The sequence below is a fragment of the Lepisosteus oculatus genome, chromosome 28 (genome assembly GCF_040954835.1).
Source record: "Lepisosteus oculatus isolate fLepOcu1 chromosome 28, fLepOcu1.hap2, whole genome shotgun sequence".
Classification (NCBI taxonomy): domain Eukaryota; kingdom Metazoa; phylum Chordata; class Actinopteri; order Semionotiformes; family Lepisosteidae; genus Lepisosteus; species Lepisosteus oculatus.
Window position 1 is genome coordinate 1544858 of NC_090723.1, and position 22585 is coordinate 1567442.

The 22585-nt window shown below is 41.9% G+C and overlaps 1 protein-coding gene across 10 annotated transcripts in view; it reads right to left on the reverse strand.

The window, feature by feature from the left end:
- Nucleotides 1-22585, reverse strand: part of spop (speckle type BTB/POZ protein) — a 124601-nt gene that overhangs the window by 15842 nt on the left and 86174 nt on the right. For all 10 annotated transcript variants that reach the window (XM_015361959.2, XM_015361954.2, XM_015361957.2 and 7 more), the window contains 2 exons: nucleotides 6717-6894; nucleotides 4172-4227 (listed from right to left, as the gene is read on the reverse strand). In XM_015361959.2, the coding sequence (XP_015217445.1) occupies nucleotides 4172-4227; nucleotides 6717-6894 (234 nt within the window). The remainder of the gene's footprint in view (nucleotides 1-4171; nucleotides 4228-6716; nucleotides 6895-22585) is intronic.

Consider the following 22585-nt stretch of genomic DNA (forward strand, 5'->3'; position numbering starts at 1 on the left):
CCCAGCAACACCATGCTTTTTAAAAAGCTTGAAAAAGAGCCTTTTAAATGGGGCCAGAAAAGGAAAATGAGTACTTTAATACATATAATTAATGCACATTGTTAACGTTAAAGTTTTTCTTTCTCAAGGTAATTTTAAAAAGGCACCTCTTTACTAAGATACAGTTCACACAAAGGATGATAACGAACCTAGTTTGTTTGATTTGTTTCATTGCTCACTGCTGTTTATCTGCTTTTTTTGTATATATACATTTAATTTATCTTATTGTGAAGTAGATGCAGTTTTAACTTCAATTAAAACGCCTTTCATTTGCAAAGCACTGAGCATTTGTGCAAATGGAAAACAGTGTAATAGAAACTCCTTATCCACAGCGTGTGCTTGCGAGAGTGTTGATAAGGACTGGGCTGACGAGACAGATCAATACTGGAAACACTCTTCAGTCTAGCTCTGTAAGCTGGTTTCAATGCAAATAAGGCTGTGGATTTTAACAACGATCACGCATTAGGAGGATTCAAAACCTTTGTCCTCAATTAGTTACCTTTATAATTACAAGTACACAAAAACCTGTTTTAGACTTTAGACTGTTTAGCAAATCCTCTCCAATAACACAAGCATCATTTACACAATATACTAAAAGTGATCAGAAACTGAAACCTGTTCGGTTTGACCACTGGAGCAGGCGATGTGTGTAATTAACCCATCTGCAGGTACATAAAGGCACAGGGTTTGGCTGCTTTGCACTCCCAGTGACACAGCTGAATTAACAGACGGAGTGGAAATGCGCTCTAGGAATGTTACAGATATGACCAGCAGTAACCAGGTCCTTCATCTACTAGCACTAGACAAGACCATGTCTGCACAACAAGTCATAAGGTACCTCTGCGATGCTGAAATGGCAGCTTAATTTCGCTAATATATCAGTAGGTTTTTTTAGTTGAATGCTGCACCATGTGAGGCGCAGTGGTCGGCATTGCTGCCTCGCAGTACTGGGGCCCTGGGGTGCTGTGTTTGTATCTTCTCCCTGTGTTTGTTTGGGTTTCCTCCAGGTGCTCCAGATTCCTCACACAGTCCAAAGACACATTAGTAGGTTAAGTAGCTTCTTGGAAAACTGGCCCTGGTGTGAGTGTGTTTAAGTCTGTGTCTGTGTGCCGTGTGATAGACTGGGGTCCCATACAGGGTTACCCTGCCTTGTGCTTGCTGGGATAGGCGCCAGCTCTCCCGAGACCCCAAATTGGAAGAAGCGATTAGAAAATGGATGGATGGATGGATTTTAGAATAAACCTAACTTTATCCCATTTACCATCACCAAGGCTTGTAAAGTTAAAATGCATTGAATTCTATACAAAGCTTTCTAAACTCAGTGCTTGACAATTTAAGCCAATTGAAGTAGCTAATGCTTTAACAGCCTTTGGAGAGAGAAAAAAAATACGATTTTGATATTTGTTTTTGCAGTCTTGCTGCATGGAGAGGTGGGAAGGGCAGATCTGTAGATCTTATTGTAAACTTTTAAATATAAGCGATAATAATAAGACAAAAAAGTTTTACACAGCAGGATTGCCCTCATATCCGCCATCCTGTTAAACCATACTGTTTTACCCAACAAAACACTTAACCTACAGACAGGGAACTTGGATTGAAACAAATATTTGTAAAGGATTAGACACAAAAAAAGTCCTGTGGAGAAAACAAAACAAGATTTTAGAACAAGATCTAGTGGAAGCAGCAATTCTTGTAATGACCTCCAAGCACATCAAATGCAGCAGACAAACTGGGCTGGGGATTGACGCTGTCGCGACCTGCAATCATGCTCAATTTGGCGCTGAAATGGAATTCCTTTGTGCCTGTTTACCACACTCTCCCTTACCCTGGCCTCCTGCTCTTCACAGTGCCAGCCAGCCTTTAAAGTGTCAGTCCTGCTTTTCTCCGCCGGCCTGTAATTAAATCCGTATACATCTTGCTGGCACTCACAGATGTGACCACGGTAACCTGCTCCCCCAGTGCGCACAGGAAGAGGACAGCTTCCTACGGCCTGCTTCGGCTCGGCTCTTGTACGGTCATGCTCGTTTAAGAACTAATTAAGGAGAACATGGCACTCAACTTGTAGGGCTTAAATTTTAGAGGAACAAATACATACAGACTACATTTCCGCAGACATTTTTGACAAAAGAAAGTTTTATACTTTCTATACCACAAAAATGAAGCTGCACTTATACTGGTTTTCACTGGCAGGAAGAACCATATTCAATTAAACTTTATTTAATATTGTGCCTTAGAAAAAAAGCACCCTTCAAAAGTACTTTTGAACAAAGCTCTGAGCCTGCAAAAAATCAAATAGAATATACTGTGGTGAAACCAATAATTTCAGTGGGTTCTTAGACATTTTCAACTTTAGAAGACACCCAAAGAAGGCTCCACAGCCACAATCATTGTTTCTTTTCTTCTATTTTCAGCAGGGAATAAACCTGCTCATGTCAAGAACCACACACTCTTAAATAAAGAACAAAGTAATCAAAAACATAGACATAGTCAGCAGTTCTATCCTTCCATCCATCTTCTAAGCGCTTTTTCTAGTCCAGGGTCTTGGGGGAGCTGCAGTCCATCTCTGCAAGCAGCAGGCACAAGGAGGCCTACACCCCAGATGGGACGCCAGTCCCTCACAGGGCAGGCACACACACTCACACCAGGGTCAATATTCCCACAAGCCAGGCAGCAGTCCTAATAACATAAAAGCTATAACAACAGATACCTAGTTGCAAAACGAATACATTTTTTATACCTGAAAAGTTACTATCTTGCTGGACATGACACAAGAACAGCGGACCGTTGATGGCCCAAGAAAGTACCGTACCAGATCGCCAGTGGAAAACACCTGACAAAAAAGAACAATTTAGGATGCAATTGAGACGCTTGCAGGAGAGATAAGCCTGCAAAGTACCAGAGGTGAAGTCTAAGAGGGGCTTTATGCAGCAGTGGACTGATAAAGGCCAACAATGGTATATAGAGACAAATACACATAAGTATGAACTTATCCAATAAACTCAGGCTACAACAGGTAGCATGAGTTTATCAGCATCATCCAGGTGGGGCTGCACATTGGTGGTGGTGGTGGTGGAGGGGTGTCCCCATTACCTGTAAAGCACTTTGAGTGGAGTGTCCAGAAATGCGCTATATAAGTTTAAGCAATTATTATTACAACAGCAAGAAAAAGTCATCAACTTTTAAAGAACACACATAACCATGAGGTGAGCACAGTCCATACCCAAGTCAAGCCATGTGGCTGGAGTGTATCCTGGTTTCTGTAAGGTATACAGTAGAGGCCTGAAAGCATATGACACCTTTGACATGCTCCCCTGGATATGAGGCTGGACCATTGAAGGGATACCCCCAGAGATACACACATGGACCCAGTTATATATCTGGGTGGTCTGACGTTTTGAGGTGCTTTGCTAAAGAGTACTATAACAGATGAATTGCTTTGCTAAACAGTACTACAACACTGCATGCAGAGAGGACCTGAACCCCCAACCCTCCACTCTTCATAAAAAGAAGCCACAGGAACAGTGATCAAGGCCTTCTTTCATTGCTTAGTTTAAAGAACACCTATCTGAAGAGAAACTCCTCCCCGCCTCGGAAACACAGTTTAAACCATGATGACAGTTCCACGTTACAGCAGTAACTCACATACAATCGAACGCTGTGCAGTTTGCAGATTAGTTACAAGGCTCCTAGTGCTCAAAATGAGCAAGAAATATCACACCCAGAAGTCCATTTGGACTTTGAAGGGACGTGGATCATGCAGTTGCTCCACTGTACCTGTGGGAAAGGCCCTGATATAGAGTACAGATTACCAAGCCACTGAGCTATGCAAGTAAATAAATATGAATGTGCATTCAAGAAGAAAAGTAGCTGCTGCAATCTGTCTTGTGAGGCACTGAGCATTCATGTATTGTGTGACAGGCAATAGATTCTTCTGTGCCATTAATAGACATACAGTACCTATTTTCTTAATTCCCTTTTCTTACAAATAAAACACAAATCCATGATGTTTAAATCAAACAAACTGAGGAGAAGAAGTGGCTCTCCAGCGATCCAAACGTTATTTAAAAAAAAGGTAAACGCCTTGGAAGCTGGGAAAGGGGAAATTCAGAGGCAGTACAGAAGAGGTACTCACTTTTTTACTCTCCTCCATTTCATGCTCGAACATCGCGCTGAACACTGGAGACCGTGCTGCCGAACAAGAGGAGAAGAGTTTAAGCTGGGAAATGTCATGGTTTTAAAACTCATGTCACAGAGCACCCAATAGATGAGTCCCAAGTGACCTTGATCAGTAAACCACTATACACAGAGTCCACTTCACATGAATGACATTATAAAACAAGAATTTGTGAACAATGCCAAGTTTACGGTACTACTGGCACAGTTTAACGGGAATCGCTATGACCTGCGAGTCGATGTGGTCTAAAATCAAAATGATTATTGGATTATAGAGTAAATAAAGATTTGATCACATTTAGAGTGGAAAATAAAAGGACATTCCTGGAATTCATTACTCAAGACAGGGCTATGAAACGTAGGGCCTGAAGGACTGAGGATCAGGATTTCATTCAAATGTCAGCTTCCTCCGTGGTTCTGGTCATCTAATCATTTGCTAAATGGGAAATACGGGGAAAAAAAATAAAGGTCTTTTACTGCAGACGGAGAACAATCCGCTTGATACAGGGAGCCATTACTTTAGCATCATACCAGCCCTGCAGGGACATATTTGAAGTGTCCAACATCAAACAACACAACCATGAGCTCAACTGAATATCTATTAAAAACCTGAACTAGATCAAAATGCAGTTTTGGCCAGGACTGGCCCTCTGGGATATGACGTAAAAAACAATGGTATTGTCCAACGGATACAATAACTGATGTAGGAGCCAGGCTGACTTGTCTTCTGTACGTGTCCAAACCGTGTCCAACGAAGACCGATTTGCTCCAGCAATGCAGTGCTGACTGTTGAAAATCCACAGCAAGAGTTCTGATTCACTTCTGAACCTGTACTGTACTGAGCTTCTGCAGTCTTTGGAGCAAAAAAACTAAAAGGAGCTGTGACTCTGCAAAAGCAAGAGCAGCAGAACAGATGGAGTTTGAGGCGAAGAGCGACACATCTGCTAATAAAGCCATCCCTCTCCCTCCCTTGTTTAACCTTTGAAACAAATTCCACTCTTCTTGTCTTATTCAAGAACCCCCTTGGGTGCTGCTTATTGGGTGATTCCCAGCTCAGTCTGATTTCAGGGACTTTAAAAAGAGAAGAGCAAAACAACAAACACATCCATCCTGGCCTACTGAGACTGGAAGCCCTAGACTGCAGCGCGAGAGGAGTTCATCTGCAATGACATTCACCCAATGACAACTTACTACTGAGCATAAGGATTTACACGCAATTTTAAATATTTCTCTTCTGCCAGATTTTGTGTTCTGGGGCAACAATTTTTATGAATAGATTGGTAAGGGTCATGGCACATGTTTCTCTCTCACCGTTGCCCACACCTGGGATCATAAAACCTTTAACAAGGCTGTTTGTATCTCTGTTACTTTCAGATGTAAGGCATGAGGAGTCTCCGTGAATATTTGTTTCTCTACCATCCTTTTCTAAACTAATAAGCTGTAACCTCCTAACCCTAATAATCCTTCTTACAGAAGAGCATTTCTTGAACAGCCAGTTTTGTCTATCTAGGAGATTGTGGGCCTTTTACAAGAGGTTTAAGAAACCGGACTATGAGAGAGTTGACAGGCGAAACATCCATTCACTAGTTAAACTTTGTTCTGCAACACAGAGCATAAGAACTCAGGTCAGAGGCTAGTGACTAACTGCAGCTACTCTAAAACCAATGGAGTTACCGAAATCTTAAAAATATTGCACTGGGAAGGAAAATGACTCTTCCCTTCCAGAGCCATCCAGTCATTGATGGGTCCCTGCTTCAATAAACCCTCAAACTCTGTTGGTAGCAATCCTATCCATCTTTAATTACAGTATTGTGAAAAAGGTTTGTGCTCTAGACTAATGTGTACTTTAATTTACTCCTTTTTTGTGACAAATAAGGATATAGTTTAAAGGAAAAGTAAAATACGGTATCACAGTAACAAATCCTCCAATGTTTTGAGCAATTTTAAAAATTTTCAGATCAATATAATGTATTTATATAATAAAACAGTTTATATAGTTTTTTGTTTGACAGCTGTATTTAACAAGTTAAAACTATTTGATCTTTTGAGGGGAATAAACTCTTGGGATTCATAAACAACCTGTAAAATTCTGATCTTTGCCACAGCCTCACAACCCTTTGGAACACGCCGCCAATTTCCTCATTGATTTCCCAGTAAAATCCAGGAATGCATTCTTCTCATTGGAGATCTGCTTTGAAAGCCACAGCTAGGGAGCTGTAAGGCCTTGCTGGGCTGGTTTCAGCCTGTTCTTACAACAGCAACAGGTCAAACAGCATCTGCCTGGGCTGCCCTCTAGCCAAGCTGAATTGCGTGGAAACGGCCACAATTTAACACCACATGGTTAGCTGCTGCTCTCCTAAAACCAGGCCTTTAGATTTTAATTCTCTATATAAAGTTTCTGATTCAGGGACATTTGCTCTTGAACACATCCTACTTCACAGGGTCATTCCTGAAAGAGTAACAGAGGGATCTCGGAGCAGATTAGGGGCCGCTGTGCGCCTTACCTGCGAGGATGGCTTTGTGCGCCTGGAACTCCTGGCCAGCCACACACAAGGAGCAGTCCGTGAAGCGCGAGTTCTCCCAGAGGCCCCCCAGCTCGTCCGCCAGCCGGCACTCTGGCACCTTGACCATGTTCATGGTGTTCTGGCCAGAGATGTTCACCGAATCCTGCACCACGCTCACCTGCAACACAGCAAGCCCAGGAGACCCATCACAGAGGGTTTGAACAGAACGGCAGCGGATGATGATCCACCCCAAGTGCTTTACGAAGCAGTCTGATCCATTATAAGCCAAAATCAAATACCAAACCCGCTACTGTAGTTTGAGTAAATTTGCACTGATAGAGATGTGATATTTAATAGACTACAGTATATTCCAGATTCACTGGCACACTGTGTGTATGACCCTGCATCTCCTTAAACTGAAACAGTTCAATCTACTGTGCAGTGGGAGTCTATTTGCTATCTGTCGATGTCAGGCTACATTAAGGCCTACGTCGTTAAAGACATTAGGAAACACAGAGGGTAGAAATAGGTAAGAACGTGTCAAGTTTTCACAGAAACCAAAACCAGACATTGCCAGAGTGTGTCCCATTAATGCTCAGCTATGCCTTATACTGTACAATTTGTGATTAAAATTAGCAACTAATGTGTTGGCTATGGCACTGAACCTGCACATCAAAGTACTGGTGTGTGGGTTTACTTAAAACACTTTGACAAGGACCAGTATAAGACAGCTCATATGCTCTCAGGTGGGCTTGCATCTGCTGTTTGGACGGGCCTTTTTCTTGGACTTGTTTCTGTAATGATGCCAAATCAGAAACTGATGGCTAAACTAATATTAACATATGTGCTTTAAGTGACACCTCCCATCGCTGTCAATCCCATTCTATAAAACTCAGAGTCATCTAATACTGTCACTCAATTACAGAGCAACCAGACTGCCAATCATCAAGGCAGTGCTGATTCATTAAAACCACTAATATCCTCTACAAGCGACAACAGTGGCTCGGTCTGACTGGTTTCTGGAGCATGTGTCCTGCCATGGGTCATGTTGTTGGCTGTGACACTGGATTGCTTTTGAGCTATATGACCCTACGATGACACAAAGATTGTCAAATACCCTGGTGCATTCTCTTCTGGGTTATGCCACTGTTAAATTAGACTTTGCTTGTATCTATTGATATGAATGTAACATTTAATGTCTGTTCATCAATGCTGTATATTATATTATATTTCTTTTAGATTATGCCTTTTCCCTTATACAGTACAACCAACTTCCCAATTTCTGATGTAAAGCTTTGCAAACTGGTAATATGGTATTCAGTAAAATGCTTATATTACATATTTTCAGCTCGGTCAAAACCCCTCATTCTACTGGGGGAACATGTAATAAATGAATTCCTTCACTTCTGTCCCCCCTTTGTAAAAAAGAAGACCATCACTCAAGCTGTATTCAAGCGATCAGGCACCCCTCATCCATCAGGTTCTACACAGCAAACACTGAGCCACCTCATTTATCATACATATACAGAAAGAAGGGGAAAAAAGGAAAATGCAGACAGATGCAGACACAAACTCCTAGAGATGAGGGATTTTAATGATTCCCCACTCGCGCCTGTACACATACACTCTGTGTCCATCTTTCTCTGTTTATGTATGTTCGTAATTGACTTTAATTTTCTGTAATCTGAGTGCCAGCTGTTTACCTGCTGCTACCTAATCTCCTGCTCGAGTCGGCAGAATACGAGATGAGCTCTTTCCCAGAAGCACTGGCAGATTAAACACATGGTAATTTGGAAACCGAGAAGGAAAAACGCATACATGGCTGACGGAGCCCCTACTTTTATCTACCTATACAAATGCCTGTTGGCTAGTAAAATCAAAACCCAGGCTTTTGCAAACCAGCCTGCAGAAGGGCAGGAGCTGGCATACATGGACATTGTTGTGTAGAAGTAGTACTAAAAGATTAAGACCACTCTGGTCTGAGGTTTCAGGGAATATCAAGTCAGTCTAACAGGAAACTCAGCTTAGCTTACACTCGTTCCATAGTGTAGCTGGGAAGTGCTGTGCTCAGCAAGTGTGCACATGCTTGCATCTTTTGTCTTACTCATATTGTTCATTATTCTTTATTTTAGGGTTACTCTCAATTGTTGGCATTCATCCACAGGAGTTAATACAGCACTGTCTTCGGCAAATTCATTCCAATCCATGTCTGTGCAATTGTTTTAAACCCTACTGGATGGCCGGTTAATAAACTGCTTGTTAATTTCAAGTTCCTCTACAAAGTTTGGTTTCTCGATAATCCTTTTCTCTAACCAAAAACAAAACAAAAATCTAACCCCTATCAGACTCCTTACTATACTTTATTAGGGAAAAGTCTCTCACTGTATGGAAGGTTGAAATAATTGCAAACCTCTAAAGAACAAAATATTTAACTATAATTCTTTCACTCCTCTCTCAGTCTCTCCTCTTTACTAGTCTGTCCTTCTCAAAGAGCACCAAAGAGTTTGGGAATCCCCATGCAGAACAATAAGTCAAGAATTGGCAGGGTTGGGTGGGACTGAATGGGTGACCATCTGCTATAATGTCTATAACCATAACCAGAAGATTAAGACCAAGCAAGAATATCCTCAACTTGCAATGTAAGTATTAGAAATGCATTACAGCTCTATTCAGTATGCTGACCTCCCTCGTGCACCGTGACGTTCACAGTGTAGAAACTGAGAGGTGCCTTAGCAGGGAACTCAGAGGACTGCATGCAGAGTCTTGTTTCTCCGGTGCTGGTACAGGAGTTGTGGTGGTAAACCAAGCTGATTAAAAACTGGCATTTCCAGACTGGGAGGTGATGAACTTTCAATCCATCTGTCATCTGTAAACCATATCCGGGATGCAAAGGTGGGACTTAAATCAAACAATTTGCATGGAATGCATGGAGAAAGACAGAATTCTGAATAGTCCATTAAACATAGCTGTGTCTACAGGAATTGAAAATCAGAACATGCAAACTCAACACAGCAGTTGTAAATACCAGACTGCAATCGAACCTAGTACTCTTGAGCCGCGAGACAGCAGCCGTAATTACCATGCCAATCTGGTACAAATGCTCCTATATAATAAAGACTATTAATAGTGAAGTATAGTATGCACACCTAACACCAGCGGTCAACAAAGAGCTGGTGTTTGCCGGTGTGTTTCTAATAAATCTAAATTGTTGGCCTGTGACATGGACAGGGTATCAGCTCAGCACAGGCAGAGACAGGCTGTGTGGTACAGTCAACAAACTTGCTGGCATGGCCTCATGGGAGTGCAATCTAGTTTAGCAGCAGAATAAATTTCCCATTTTCATATCAGCTCTCAGAGGAGTAAAAAATTAACAAGGCGCAATATAAAGAACAATTCTCCAGGACTTAATGGTCATTCACTTACAGAGTGTGGGCAGTTAGATGAGAAAAGCAGGAATTAGCCATAAATCAAACTCCTCTACTGTTAACACGGGGAGAATATTTAAAGTAACTTTCTGCCAGTAAAAAAACAAAACAAAAATAACTATCAGCATTTCTTTTCTTCCACAGCTGAAAAGATTTCCATTACGGACGGTGTAGGGCCTTCAGTGTAATAATGCAATGCAAGGTATCTCACTGATTCATAAAACCCAGACAGACGCAGAGGACAAGCAGGGCTTCATACTCTGACGAAACAAGCCAAGTGCAGGAGACTGACCGCCAAGGGCATGTCTTGAAAATAAAATGAAAAAAGATGCCGTTACTGCCCTTCTCAGTGGAAATGAAGCAGCTGTTACCGTGCTGAAAGTGCAGCATTCAAAGCATTCTGGCTGGGTTTTTTCCTTCCTGAAGCTCCACTGTTCTGTTCGAGAGCAAGAAAACAGTGTAGGTTCAAGAGGGGGCCTTTAATATGCCATTTTCTGCTGAGAAAACATCCCTGAGTAATATTAGATTTTGGTGGTGGGTGTTGTTCTTGAGAGAAATTTGAAAATTAAGATGACTTCTATCAATCTTTCTGACTTGTATTTCCTTCACCTTATCAAAATGATCTATTCACTGTAACAAGTCATCTACCTATAATATTTAAGCTATAATTTACTGTTACTAGTTACCACTGTTCTGTCCTAGTTATTTTTAACTTTATCTCTCAACAGTGAAATGGATTTTCAATGCATCGCACTGTGAAGAGTCTGTTAATGTGTGTTAAAAATCATTAACAGAGATGGCTAGTCACCCTTCTCTCACACACAGGAATTGCCAGAGCTGTGACTTGCCCTGAAACACAGTTATGGAAGGAACATAAACAATAAAGGTTCTTTCAGGAAACGCGTGGCTCTGTAGAGGAAGAAACCTTTCTTAGTTTGAAGGTTTTATATTTTCAATGAGCTTATCTACTAATTCATATATGTATTAAATAACAATGATTACTGGCATGATATTTCTCTCCATGAAACAGAGTTCAGAAAATTGTGTGAAATACATTTTGTTATCAATTGAATATTGCAGAGGATAAATGTCATTTATTAATTTTATAGCCGGTCAATTTTACATTGTACTTACTGTAGAAGACACACTGTAGTTGCACACACAACATTCCCAACATCTCAGTCAATGCAAAATCCTCGTCTGGGAAAACCAGTGGACAAAACCTCCTGAGATACAGCTCACTCAGCTAAAAGGCCGGCTGTGCCTGACTACCCTCATTGCAATGGTCCACCTAAGGAGCAGTTTGAGAATGAAAGGGGAAAAAAAAGTCTCCATTCCAGAGTCCCTCAAAAACCCAAACTCTCGGCTCTGGTGGCATAAATCACTTCGCGGGATGCGCAGATCCCTGGGCAGACAGCAGCCCATCAGTCTTCGGCAGTGACAGGAATTAATCACTCGCTCATTAGCAGCTGCGAAAGCTGCTCCATCAGGAAACCAGGAGGGAGGGAGCAGCAGCAAGATGGAGGGCCGTGCTGCCAGCCACTGGCACAGGAAGCCAGGAGAGCCGAGGGATCCAGGCCCAGCAGGAAGGGAAGAGGGAACCCGACAACCTCTTCCCAGAGTTCACTCATTCCCAGACAGACACTCTGATGGTTTTTAATGTCTGATCCCTGTATTCCCTCCCAAACAAAGGCAGTGTTTCCCAGGTCTGCTCTGGGAACTGCACAGCAAGCAGCTCACCGATTACAATGACCACTCCCATCCACACTGACTGCTTCTGTGAAACTCATTCCCATCTACAAGCATTCCCAAAAAGAGTCTCTTAACCAGCTTCATCTGAGCTGACTACAAACACATAGAAACGCTGTTAACACTCCCTGGCCTGAATCTCGCAGGCACCGCAAAGTCTGGACTGAGACCCAATTTCAATTCATGCACTAAGGGATTAAGGCTCTACATGCTGAGCACGGAGATGGTGCCAAGTACTAATGCAAGCTTTTCTACTTTAATTTGCTACATTATTTGGGGGGGGGGGGGGGGGTTAATTGTGTGTGTAATTCTACTGTCTGACCAGGGAAGGTGTTAATTTTATTCTGCCTGGGTGAAGCATATCATTATTTGACAAGATGCTGAGACTATTTTTAGAGCTAATTCTTTTCTTCCTGGCTAAGGTGGTTTAGCATAGGCAAATAACGAATACCTGAGCAAATACAGCCACAGAGAATCCCCAGAAAACGCAGGATATAGACAGGGAACTAGGGAGGTAAGCAGTGAACAGCAAGCAAAACCACCTATGATCTCCCTGTTCAAGTCAGGAGTTCACCTCCCGCCTGAACTTTTTATTACATCTCTGGCCTAACGCTGTGCTAGTGCAGTGCTAATCTGACTCTGTCCCCCAAATTTGAGGCAGGTAATAATGAAAAGCAAGGTATCTCAGCACCTGCTGGCTCTTGCAGTTTTTATTCATTTAGCTAGCACTTTATTCGAACTGAGCTATTCATTACTTTATAGTGTTAACACTTTCTTCTTTCTTAGATCACCTCAACTCTTCAGGTCCTTAAAGATGAACAGCAAACTTCTGAACACGACATTCTGAAATCGACAGGGAAAAAAGTGCAAAGAAGCCGAAACAGGAAGCTTTTCTGAAGTCTTACCGAGACGAGTTAAAGGAACCAAATCTCTTTATACTTCAACAAAGAAGATTAGGAGAGGACTAATTCAAGACCTATTCAAGATCCACCGTGAAGCACAGCTAGCAGTGATGTAAAAATAAAAAGAAATTATTTGAGACTGTGTAAGGGCGACAGTTCGCTGCCAGAAGGGATGTGGAAATCTGGAACACGCTGCCAGCACTGCTGTTGGGACCGATTCCCTGAGACCTCGAGCTCGAGTGTCTCAATGGCATACTCTCCTTTGTCCTTCTAAGTAAATGAGAGGAGTTTTGAAACATAGTTTGTATTAAATTCTGATTCTACCCAACTTTTCAAGAGGTAGATGAAGTTGAAAGTGCTTAATTAAACCAATAATTCAATTAAAGAGTTCAGTAAGCTCCGCAATTAAGAACTCAGCTGGAAAGAAACCAGGGGGACTGCAAATTAAGACAGAGGTTATGAGCCCAACAGCCCCTGCTGGACTGCAGCCCCTCAAGGGCTGTCTCTCTGCTCTTGCCTTCAAACTCCCCGAACGTCCTGCCTTGGTAACAAAATTAAATACTGCCGTTTAAAAAAATTTAGAGAACAGGAATATAAATAAATCAATTTAGAATGTGTTATATTTATCAGGTTTGAAAGCATAGTGTGTCTAATCCATTGTGATTAGTTTCTGCTTAGAATAATTGACAATTAAACAAGCATTAAATGGAGTAACTCACCCTGCGTGGAGAGGAGATGAAAGGACTGCATCTGAGCTCTAAATTTGTACTCAACTTCTTTTCTCGTTCATTTGCAGAGCAAGGAATAAAGCAAATTCCACTATAAATCATAATTTTACAGCTGTGCAAAATGCTTGCGGCTTATAATTCTGAACTCTCAAGGGTACCAAGTGTATTAGGACATAATACATATATATAAAAAGACTATTGTTTGGACACATTTAACCAGTGAGGCCGTTTCCTCTGCAAATTTACTAGGAACACTCAAAATATCTGTTAACTTTAACTCATTCAGCATTCTTTGGCCTTTGTTTTCAATTTGTTTTGGGGAAACAGAATGTGTCATCCCCCAACCAGGCTCCTTGAGAACAACCCCCATGGTCAAGTGTCTGATTCTGGCAAATTGTTGCTACATATATCCTTGTATACGTACCCTTGTAAGACTGGTGCTGCAAGAGCAGTGGAGATGAAATAATGGAGATGAAATAGTGGAGATGAAATAATGATACGTTTCAACTAACAGATGCTCATTAACTGAACAGGTTAGCAACAACACTACTGAAGACCGGGACCCTGCAATAGCCTGGAGTTCCAAAGAGAGGATGACCTAAATTAGCCCCATGCCTCAATAACATGCTGAACAAAGCTGTCAAAATTTCCAATCTTTAGCCATAGACACTAAAAGTCTTGAAAAAGGTTAAAGCTCTCTTCTTGAGCCTCTCCGCAAGATTAATAGCATAAAGGAGAATTAACTTTGAAAACCACAGGTCACATACAGTTAACTGTCAACATTTAACACATCACAAAGAAGAAAAAAGTTCATTAAGTTCCCAGGAAGTTTACCTTTTTCAATTATTTTAAGGACCAGTGAATTTTTCAATCATCTACACCCGCAATCACGTCTAGCTGAAGCTTTTAATAGATATGTGATCTCTTAACTTTCTACCTTGCCCCAGTGTGAAACTAATCAAGAGGGTTTGAAAACGCGTAGCAGTCTCGCTGAGGCAGAGAAGCATAACAACAAAGTAAACAGCTCTCTCTCTCCTTTTGTTCCTGGTGATAGAATCTATCCCATTTTATGCCGAAGCAGAACTCCATTGGTATATGAAAGTATTGACAATTAATTCAGGCATGGCAAAACGAGCTGTTCAGGACCATATGCTGAGAGACTCTTTCTTTAGTTTGAATACACTCTGTGGTCCTTACAGGAACATGCTTGTCCCTCTCTATGCTCAGGATTAAAAGAATACGATTTTGGCCATTTCACAGCAGATAAGGGTGCAGAAGACAGGTGGCTAAGCTGCAAGGTGATGCAGACTGTATCAGCGATGACTTGAACAAACTGAAGGTGTCACTGCATTGCCCAAAATCCAAAATGTTTCGTTTTTGATTGATCTGATTGACTCAGATGACCTACCAGGCCCTGAAAATGACATTAAAATACAGTGCAACGGTATATACTGAGACGGCCACTTGATCGTCCCAAGTCACTCAATCCACTGTATTCTATATAATTGGCTTGTGGATGAACACTATGTAAGTGCTCAGCTATTGAAGTAACATGAAGCAGTGGTTAAGGCCCTGGACTCGTAACTGGAGGGCTGTAAGTTCACAGTGCAAGTGGAGCCCTGTTGTTATTGTGCCACCGAGCAAGGTAATTCACTCAAGATTGCTTTAGAAAAATAGAAGGGTAAATGGGATCAAGTGTAAGTCACTGTGAGTAAAAGTGTCTTTCAAAGAAATTAATAACTACAAAACTGGCATATATTATCCTAGGCTTTTGCTGACACTTGATAGAAATGCTACAACATTATTTCTTCAGAACAAGTAAGCCATTGCTTTGGAACTTCTCAAATATTAGCACACCTGCTTCAGGTAAGCATTCTGAGATAATTTATCAAACGGTGGCATTGAAAAATAGGAATGTGACCACAAGTTTAAACAACTGTTATTCAAAACCTGTTTAGACAAGTGAAAACTAATTTGGCATTTATCATCCTGGGGTCAGTGCAATTACAATATACTAAAAAGGTATTTCTACATGAATCCAGGGGGATACTTGACGATAAATGTATTATGAAAATTGAAACTGTTTTTGTAAATGCCACTAGGCTGTTATCAGCAAGTGCAATTGGATTCAATGTTGCAAAGTGTGTATTCCTACATAACAAACAGCTCCAGGAAAATTGATCAAAATGTTCCATGAAATGCTTTTGCTGACTGACTGTAAAACCAAGCAACACCAAACATGATAGGGAAAAGAATGGGGACATTATCATTTAAACATGAATAACAGTGTCCACATTTGATAATGTGACATTTACTACTGCAAGCACAATTATATTAATGTGATGTGTCTTTGCTGCATTCTAGCAGATATTGTTAATGTTAAATTGGAAAAAAAAAGATTCAGAAAATAGAAGATATTTTGCCCATTGTCGGTATGTTCTAAACAAATATCATCTAGGCACAGCAACATGAAGATTTTTGCATTTTTAAAATATTGCTGAAACCACTGTAGTTAAGGTGGCAAACCTGCAGTGATGCATCAGTATTGTACTGGATTTTTATAAGGGTTCAGTTAGTGTCCATGGCTATAAACAGACATGTTTCTCACAAAAGAATCTTACAGATCATTTCAATTCTGAGATCAAAGCTAATTTCATTAGAAACAAAAATAGTTTCTAAAGGCAAATAATTGATGTTCTTCTAACTAATGTCCATTCAATAAAAACTGATATTTTACTAAGCTATAGTACTTCACAACAGAATGCATCATGGTTTTCACATACATGAAGCTACAGGTAACAGCAACACCTTGTTGCTAAGATACATTCTAAAACTAAATGACGGTTTGCTATACATCACTATTCTGCGACTAAAGAACTTGCTTGGAAGCTGTCAAAACTACTTGCTGTTCTAGTACAGCATCTCCGAATTGTACTTCTGCTCAATGCTCAAGACAGAAAACAGAAATGACTGCAGCGGCACCCAGAGCAGAGAAGGTAACCGCTGTGGACCGGGGGCAGTGCCTTCGCTCTGCCGACGGGGTCCAGCTCGGCCTCCCGCTCGGATGCTTGGAGGAGACACCGGAGTCAACGCCGGGCGGCAGCGGAGAGGCGGCTTCTTTCTATTCCCAGGAACGGAGCAGATCGAGAACCACGACACGGACCGGGCAGTGTGCTCCTCTCGCCAAGGCCACCCCGCCACGCCAACTACTGCTCAACCACCGGCAAGGTGGCTGGTTCTCTCCTATCGCTGTGTGGGGGAGGACTGTGTTTTCTATTTTGGTCGCTCTTAATATGAATCTTATCATCATTTAATCATCGGTCTGACATCTTTATCCCAAGGAGACTCACCTATTAATACTCTTGCATTATGTATAACTGCAAATTCTAAACTCATATGTAAATGAGTTACATGGTGCTTTACAAATGAGAGCGTTCTAACAAACTGCAGGATACACCATTACCTAGGGCACGTCATGACCCACAACATCCATGAACAAATCCTTACTTTACTAAAGGTGCTTTATTTGGCAACAGTAGCTCATTCGAAAGCATTTATTTCACAACCAATTTTTAAAAAATGAAACATTCACATCTTTTAACAGTTCACCTCCTGCCCTGCCTTGCTGGCCTGTATTGGCTGCCACAGTTGCTTTCCTGTGAGGTCGTTGACCTCACAAACTATCAGCACCTGCGATCGCCATGAGCACATCATCCAGTATTGTTCTCTCTTTGGGGTTCCGCTGTTTTCCTTCATCAGGCTTGATGCATCCACCCTCCTCTTTTGTGTGTTTCTCTATCTTGCTGAAACTGTTCCAATAGACGAGCTGGAATGTCCTTCAGTCCCCTGCAGTCTAGTGGCTCTTCTCTAGCCAGATTTTGCGCGGTGTCACCTATCCCTGCCAGAGCCGAAAGTTGTTTTTTTTTTCCTCCTTTACACTTTGACCATAACATTGTCCTCAATTATCCTCATAGAATTTTCTCAGGTGACTTCTATTACAAACAGACCTTTCTTTGTTACCTGTGTTTTCCAGTCTCCTTCTGTAATCTAATGATGAGGAAGCAAACGTATGCATCTCCGTATCCTTTGATGCTATAGGCAAATGTTATGTGAGCATGTGCAAATGTAGTCATCTTGCACTGCCGAGTCACAGGTACGTGCAGGTCACTCAATTCTAGAATAAGTCCATAACAGTCTACCTTTCATTATGTTGTTATGAAATGATATTCAGACAAAAAGCTTTGGCCAAGATTTTAAAGGCTTACACTCGATTACAGATTTCAGCTGTACATATGTCTCTAGATGAAACTGAGGAGTTGTCCTAAAGGACAGAATAGACAAAGTGTGAAATTCCAAAAAAACACTGTAAACCACACACATGAAGCAGAACGGACTGTCATTGAAATGCAGACAGTATGTGGCTCCAATATGTGTCAGAAGCCACTTTAATAAGCCTCGTAATCCCCAGCAAAGACTTAACACGCGGTAAAATAAATAAATACATCTTCCCCAGAACAGACAGAAGACTTTCTCATCAGTGTCAGAGCCCCGCTGCAATGTAAACAGCAGCTTTCACACATTGCCAGGCAGCTCTCGCCGCTCTGGGGCCAGAGACTAATAAAAGTAGCACCGAGACTCATTACGAGTGTGACCTGTTGTTCATGATCTGTCACATGTCTTATTAAAACACAAGGCCCTGGAAGGAGCCACACCATATTAATCGTTAAAGCTGCTAATTCTGCAAAAAAGCAAAGCCTATGCGACAAAAGCAAGCAGCCTTCCCCCAGCTGATATCCCTACTTATTTCCACGCTCTTCGCCAATCGAACTCCAAGAACAAAGGACTCTTCATAACTCTCCTCTCAATTTCCCTGTTTGCTTAATTTTAAAATGTTGCTTTTTTACTAGGGAATGTGTCTCAAAGACGCCAAGGTGTAAATCTTTCTGTAGGCAGCATCCCTTTGCTGTGGTGTTTCTGATGACCGCAGATGTGGATATAAGCATTTGTCAAGGTGTTCAATGTAAAATTACCAATAACAAATCATTTGCCATTTGCCAATCATTGGACATATGATCTTCATGAAATGTCTTACTAATAATTAATGTACTACTGCATATAACATCATCCAGACACAAAAGTGTCTTGTATTATACATTACACAAAGCTTTAAACTGAAGTGTATCCAGGTGTACCAACCCAGTTCCAGTTCATGCCAGTCACTTGGACAACAACCAAAAACTGATATCAAACACCACTTTAGTTCATGCGGGGCTCTGGGAAGACAACATCTGTGCGATGTCTTCCACCATCTTTGAGCACGCCAGTTCAGATCTGAAGGTCAGCCTTTTTGCTGAAGATACAAATGAGACATTTCAACAGAACCCTCATTAAATTTCCTTTGTGGCGACCAGTACAAAGAAGCCATGCTGCTCTGTCTGGCGCCAGGGGATGCCAGGAAATCTGACTTGAAATAACGGCCTTGGGGAGCCCCAGCCTCTGGGCCGGGCTCCCAGCTTCCTGCGCGCTTCAGGGAAGCAGGACCCCAGGCAGGGACCAGTCCATTCAGACAGAGCGCCTAGAAAAATGCCAGCACTCACTTCCGCGCTCTTCAGCAGGGATGCTACCTTGCTGATATTATGCTTTTTTTAATCCTTTTTTCCTGCTGGCATTAAGCCAACAGGAAGCCAGGACCAGCTGCACCAGTGTCTGAGATGGGCACATGGCATATGGTACGCCTGTGAAAAGGATGGGTGCTGTCATGAGCAAAGTGATTTTTTTTTTTAAAAGGAGCAGAGGAACAGAGACAGAGAGGGAAAAAAAATTCCAAACATCAGCAAAGAGCTAATTTATTCCACAGGATAGGTTTCCCTGCTGGGCACAACAACAGGAAAAGTAAAGATGGAGAGAGATGGAGGGAGAGAGGGAGAGGAAGAGAAGCTCGAACACAAGTATGAAACAACACAAGTGCTGCTCACTGGCTTTTATCAAGTCTGCAATGGTGTGAGGAGCTGTTTTTAAGCTTGCTGTGCTGTCTTGCAGCGATCAGGCTGGTGTTTGAATACTGGTGACAGCATCTTCTGTCAGAGCTTCAGAGGGCAATTAGAAAAGACACTTTCTTTCCTCTCAGCAAAGAGCCTCCTTCTGAAGGCTTCATCCAGTAATGACAGGGCATTGTAGCACCTTAATAGGAACAATCTCGGTAATAAATACCTTCAGGTGTCTGGGGCTTTGACACTGGCAGCGTTCCGCCATGGTGCTCTGCGAGATTTCCAAAGCTTTTCCAGAAACGTTTCAGAAGCCAGCATCGGTGTATTCTGAGGGCAGTAATGTCAAGCGAGTGCTAAAGGGACCAGCAAGGTGAAAGAACTCCTTAGGTGATCAATCCGTTTACATTCTGGGGGAGGAGTCTATGACCTCTGAAGCAAGCCAGGAGAACACAGAGCAACAGGATCAAACCCGTGTTAGCGACTAGTCATCGAGCAGGTGTTTTCCCAGTTGTCCCTGCACATCTGTCAGCATGGTGCTGGTGACAAATGAAAAAGTGTACTCCCAGGGACAGAGCTCACATGAGGTGCAAGCAGAGCCCTGCAGCTCAGATAGCATCTACATGAGCCTGGACTGTGTCATTAGGAGCCTCGGTTAGCATTGGTCAATGAGACATAAATCCTGTTTGAACCTGGCTTGTCATTGACCAATAACACAGGGATCCCCCAAACACCGCCAGGATTGGGCAGGCCTGAGTCAGTGAGGCTACTCTTGATGTCTTGTGGAATAGAGGCCTCTGGGACATTCCCGTGTGCAGTGCTGTCAAGGAGAGATGCATTCTTGCCCCAGTAGGTTCCAAGACACCTTCAAGGCACTGTGGAGCTTGCAGCTTATAAAATGATGAACAGATCTGACAGGCAGGCAAACCATAGGAGAACTTGCACAGCTCCTCATTCTCCCTTTATGGCTCAGGGATATGCAGGGAGCAGCTCTGACTGACAACCAGTGATTCCAAATCCCAAATTACCTACAGGTGATCACAAGGACTCACTGTTACAGCCTGCTTCATCTCTCCTCTCCAGGTCATTTTATTCTATAGACTTACAACAACTATCAGTCACTGAACTCCCGTAAAAACCCTGGCATAACATCTAATAGCTATCGTACTATGCTGTATTTGTTCTAATTGAGCACTCAGTTACTTAATATAAGCCTTAAACAGTCAAATAATTACGTTAAACAGGCCATTTGTATTGCTCACAGCTCTTAACAAACTGGAGTTTTCAAGATACCTATAAAATATCTATAGAAATACATAATACCTCATTAGAAAAATGTGTAATAATACATATTAGCTCAATTAAATGATAATTGAAAGTGAACCAAAAACTGAAATCCAGTGAGGATCTTTAGGCCTGAACCAGTCCAATCATTCACAAACAAAGAGATTACAGGTCTCAGCAGATGTCTGGCAGTGTGGCACAGGTTAAAAACACAAGGATAAAACTGAATCTCTCAAAAGTAGCATTTTTTAGTTCTAGATGGTTGCAATTTTATGTCTCAATGAAACCCAGTTCAAAGTTTATGAAAGTACAGCCCTGTTGCACAACTGTTGAACGAACTAGGACACCTCTGAAATAAAAATCTATTTTTCTCCCGTTTATACATTTAAATCAGCACGTTAACGGCCAGACAGAAAACGAAGGATGTCTCTGCACAGGACAAACTCTCTGTGGCCACTATGCTTCAGAGTGGTGATGAAGACTCTCCTCAGCTGTCTGTCACTTTTCCAGCACTGAGGTCAAAGGGCACTAATGTAGTCATTCATCAAGAAACGAAAGCTAACGTGACTCACATTTGAACCACAAACTTCACATGGCCACACAATATGCCTTTCAGACTGCATCTATTAGGTCACACCCTTTGCATATCAGTATACTAATTATCTTACAAAAACACCATGTCTTTTTTCGGACAAAGGAGATTGGGAAATTACATGCCACACCAGTAAGGCATTATTCAGAAGACTGTAGTCATCTTAGGTCACCATGTTGTGAAAAGGATCTTGCTGCCCTGAAAGAAATTCATACAAGAGCAAAGACTTCTAGGACCCAAAGGTTAGTCCTGAACCAGAGGTTAAAGACCCTGCATAGCTCAAAAGAGCCGATGGGTAGATTTAATCAGAACAATGTAAAACTCCAGGCACACAAGTGAACTGAAGAGCTGGAAACAGGAAGTATGTTACACAGTCATCCATGTGTTGGGAGCCTGTCCAAAAAAATACGTTTATCTCAGATTATATCACCAAATTTGTTTTCTCAGAAATTTCTCAGAAATTCTCTTCCATTAGCCAAAATAACAAAAACATAAAATTAACTCCTTTCTGAGATCTAGCTATGGTTTTATGGAAACTTTTCAGCCAACTATACAAGAGGTTGATCTAATTCCTAACCTCTAGAATAATAATGGTTTAACTATAATTCTTTTACTAACTTCTTTCTCTTCACCAGTCTTTCTAAGTTGATCAGCTTTGTCAACAGGTGTACTTAATCAAGGACCTATCAACCTCATTTTCACAGATTCTTTTCAAGCACTGGAGTGGTTTCTCCCTACAGAAGCCTCCAAGGGACATTTCAGCCTTCCGCTTGAGAATCCAGATTCCCAAACACCACGGCGGTAAAACACTTCCCCAGTCGTGCTCTTCCAACAACCACTACAATCTTTCAAGAAAAAGCTGGGCGAGAGGTAGCGAACTGCAGAGTAGCAGCGACAATGAGCAACATGGCTGCATGGCGTCCTCTCGTTTTTTCAGCCTTTTTGTATTTGCATGTTCAGACCGCTGGGCTTGCTCTGCAGCAATATGAAGAGACTTCCCATCCCTTCCTGTGCCCAGCTACACACCCACCAGTGCTCCCAGCACTGACACAAACTCTTCTCCTGCAGTCAACAAGCCCCACTTGGAAGCTCTTTAAACAGACTACTATTACGTTACATTTTTACCTTGTCCCCCAGTTTTCCCCCTCGTGATACCCTCAGGGTTAATTATAATTGTCTTAAACAGCCACCACGTTTTTAAACAT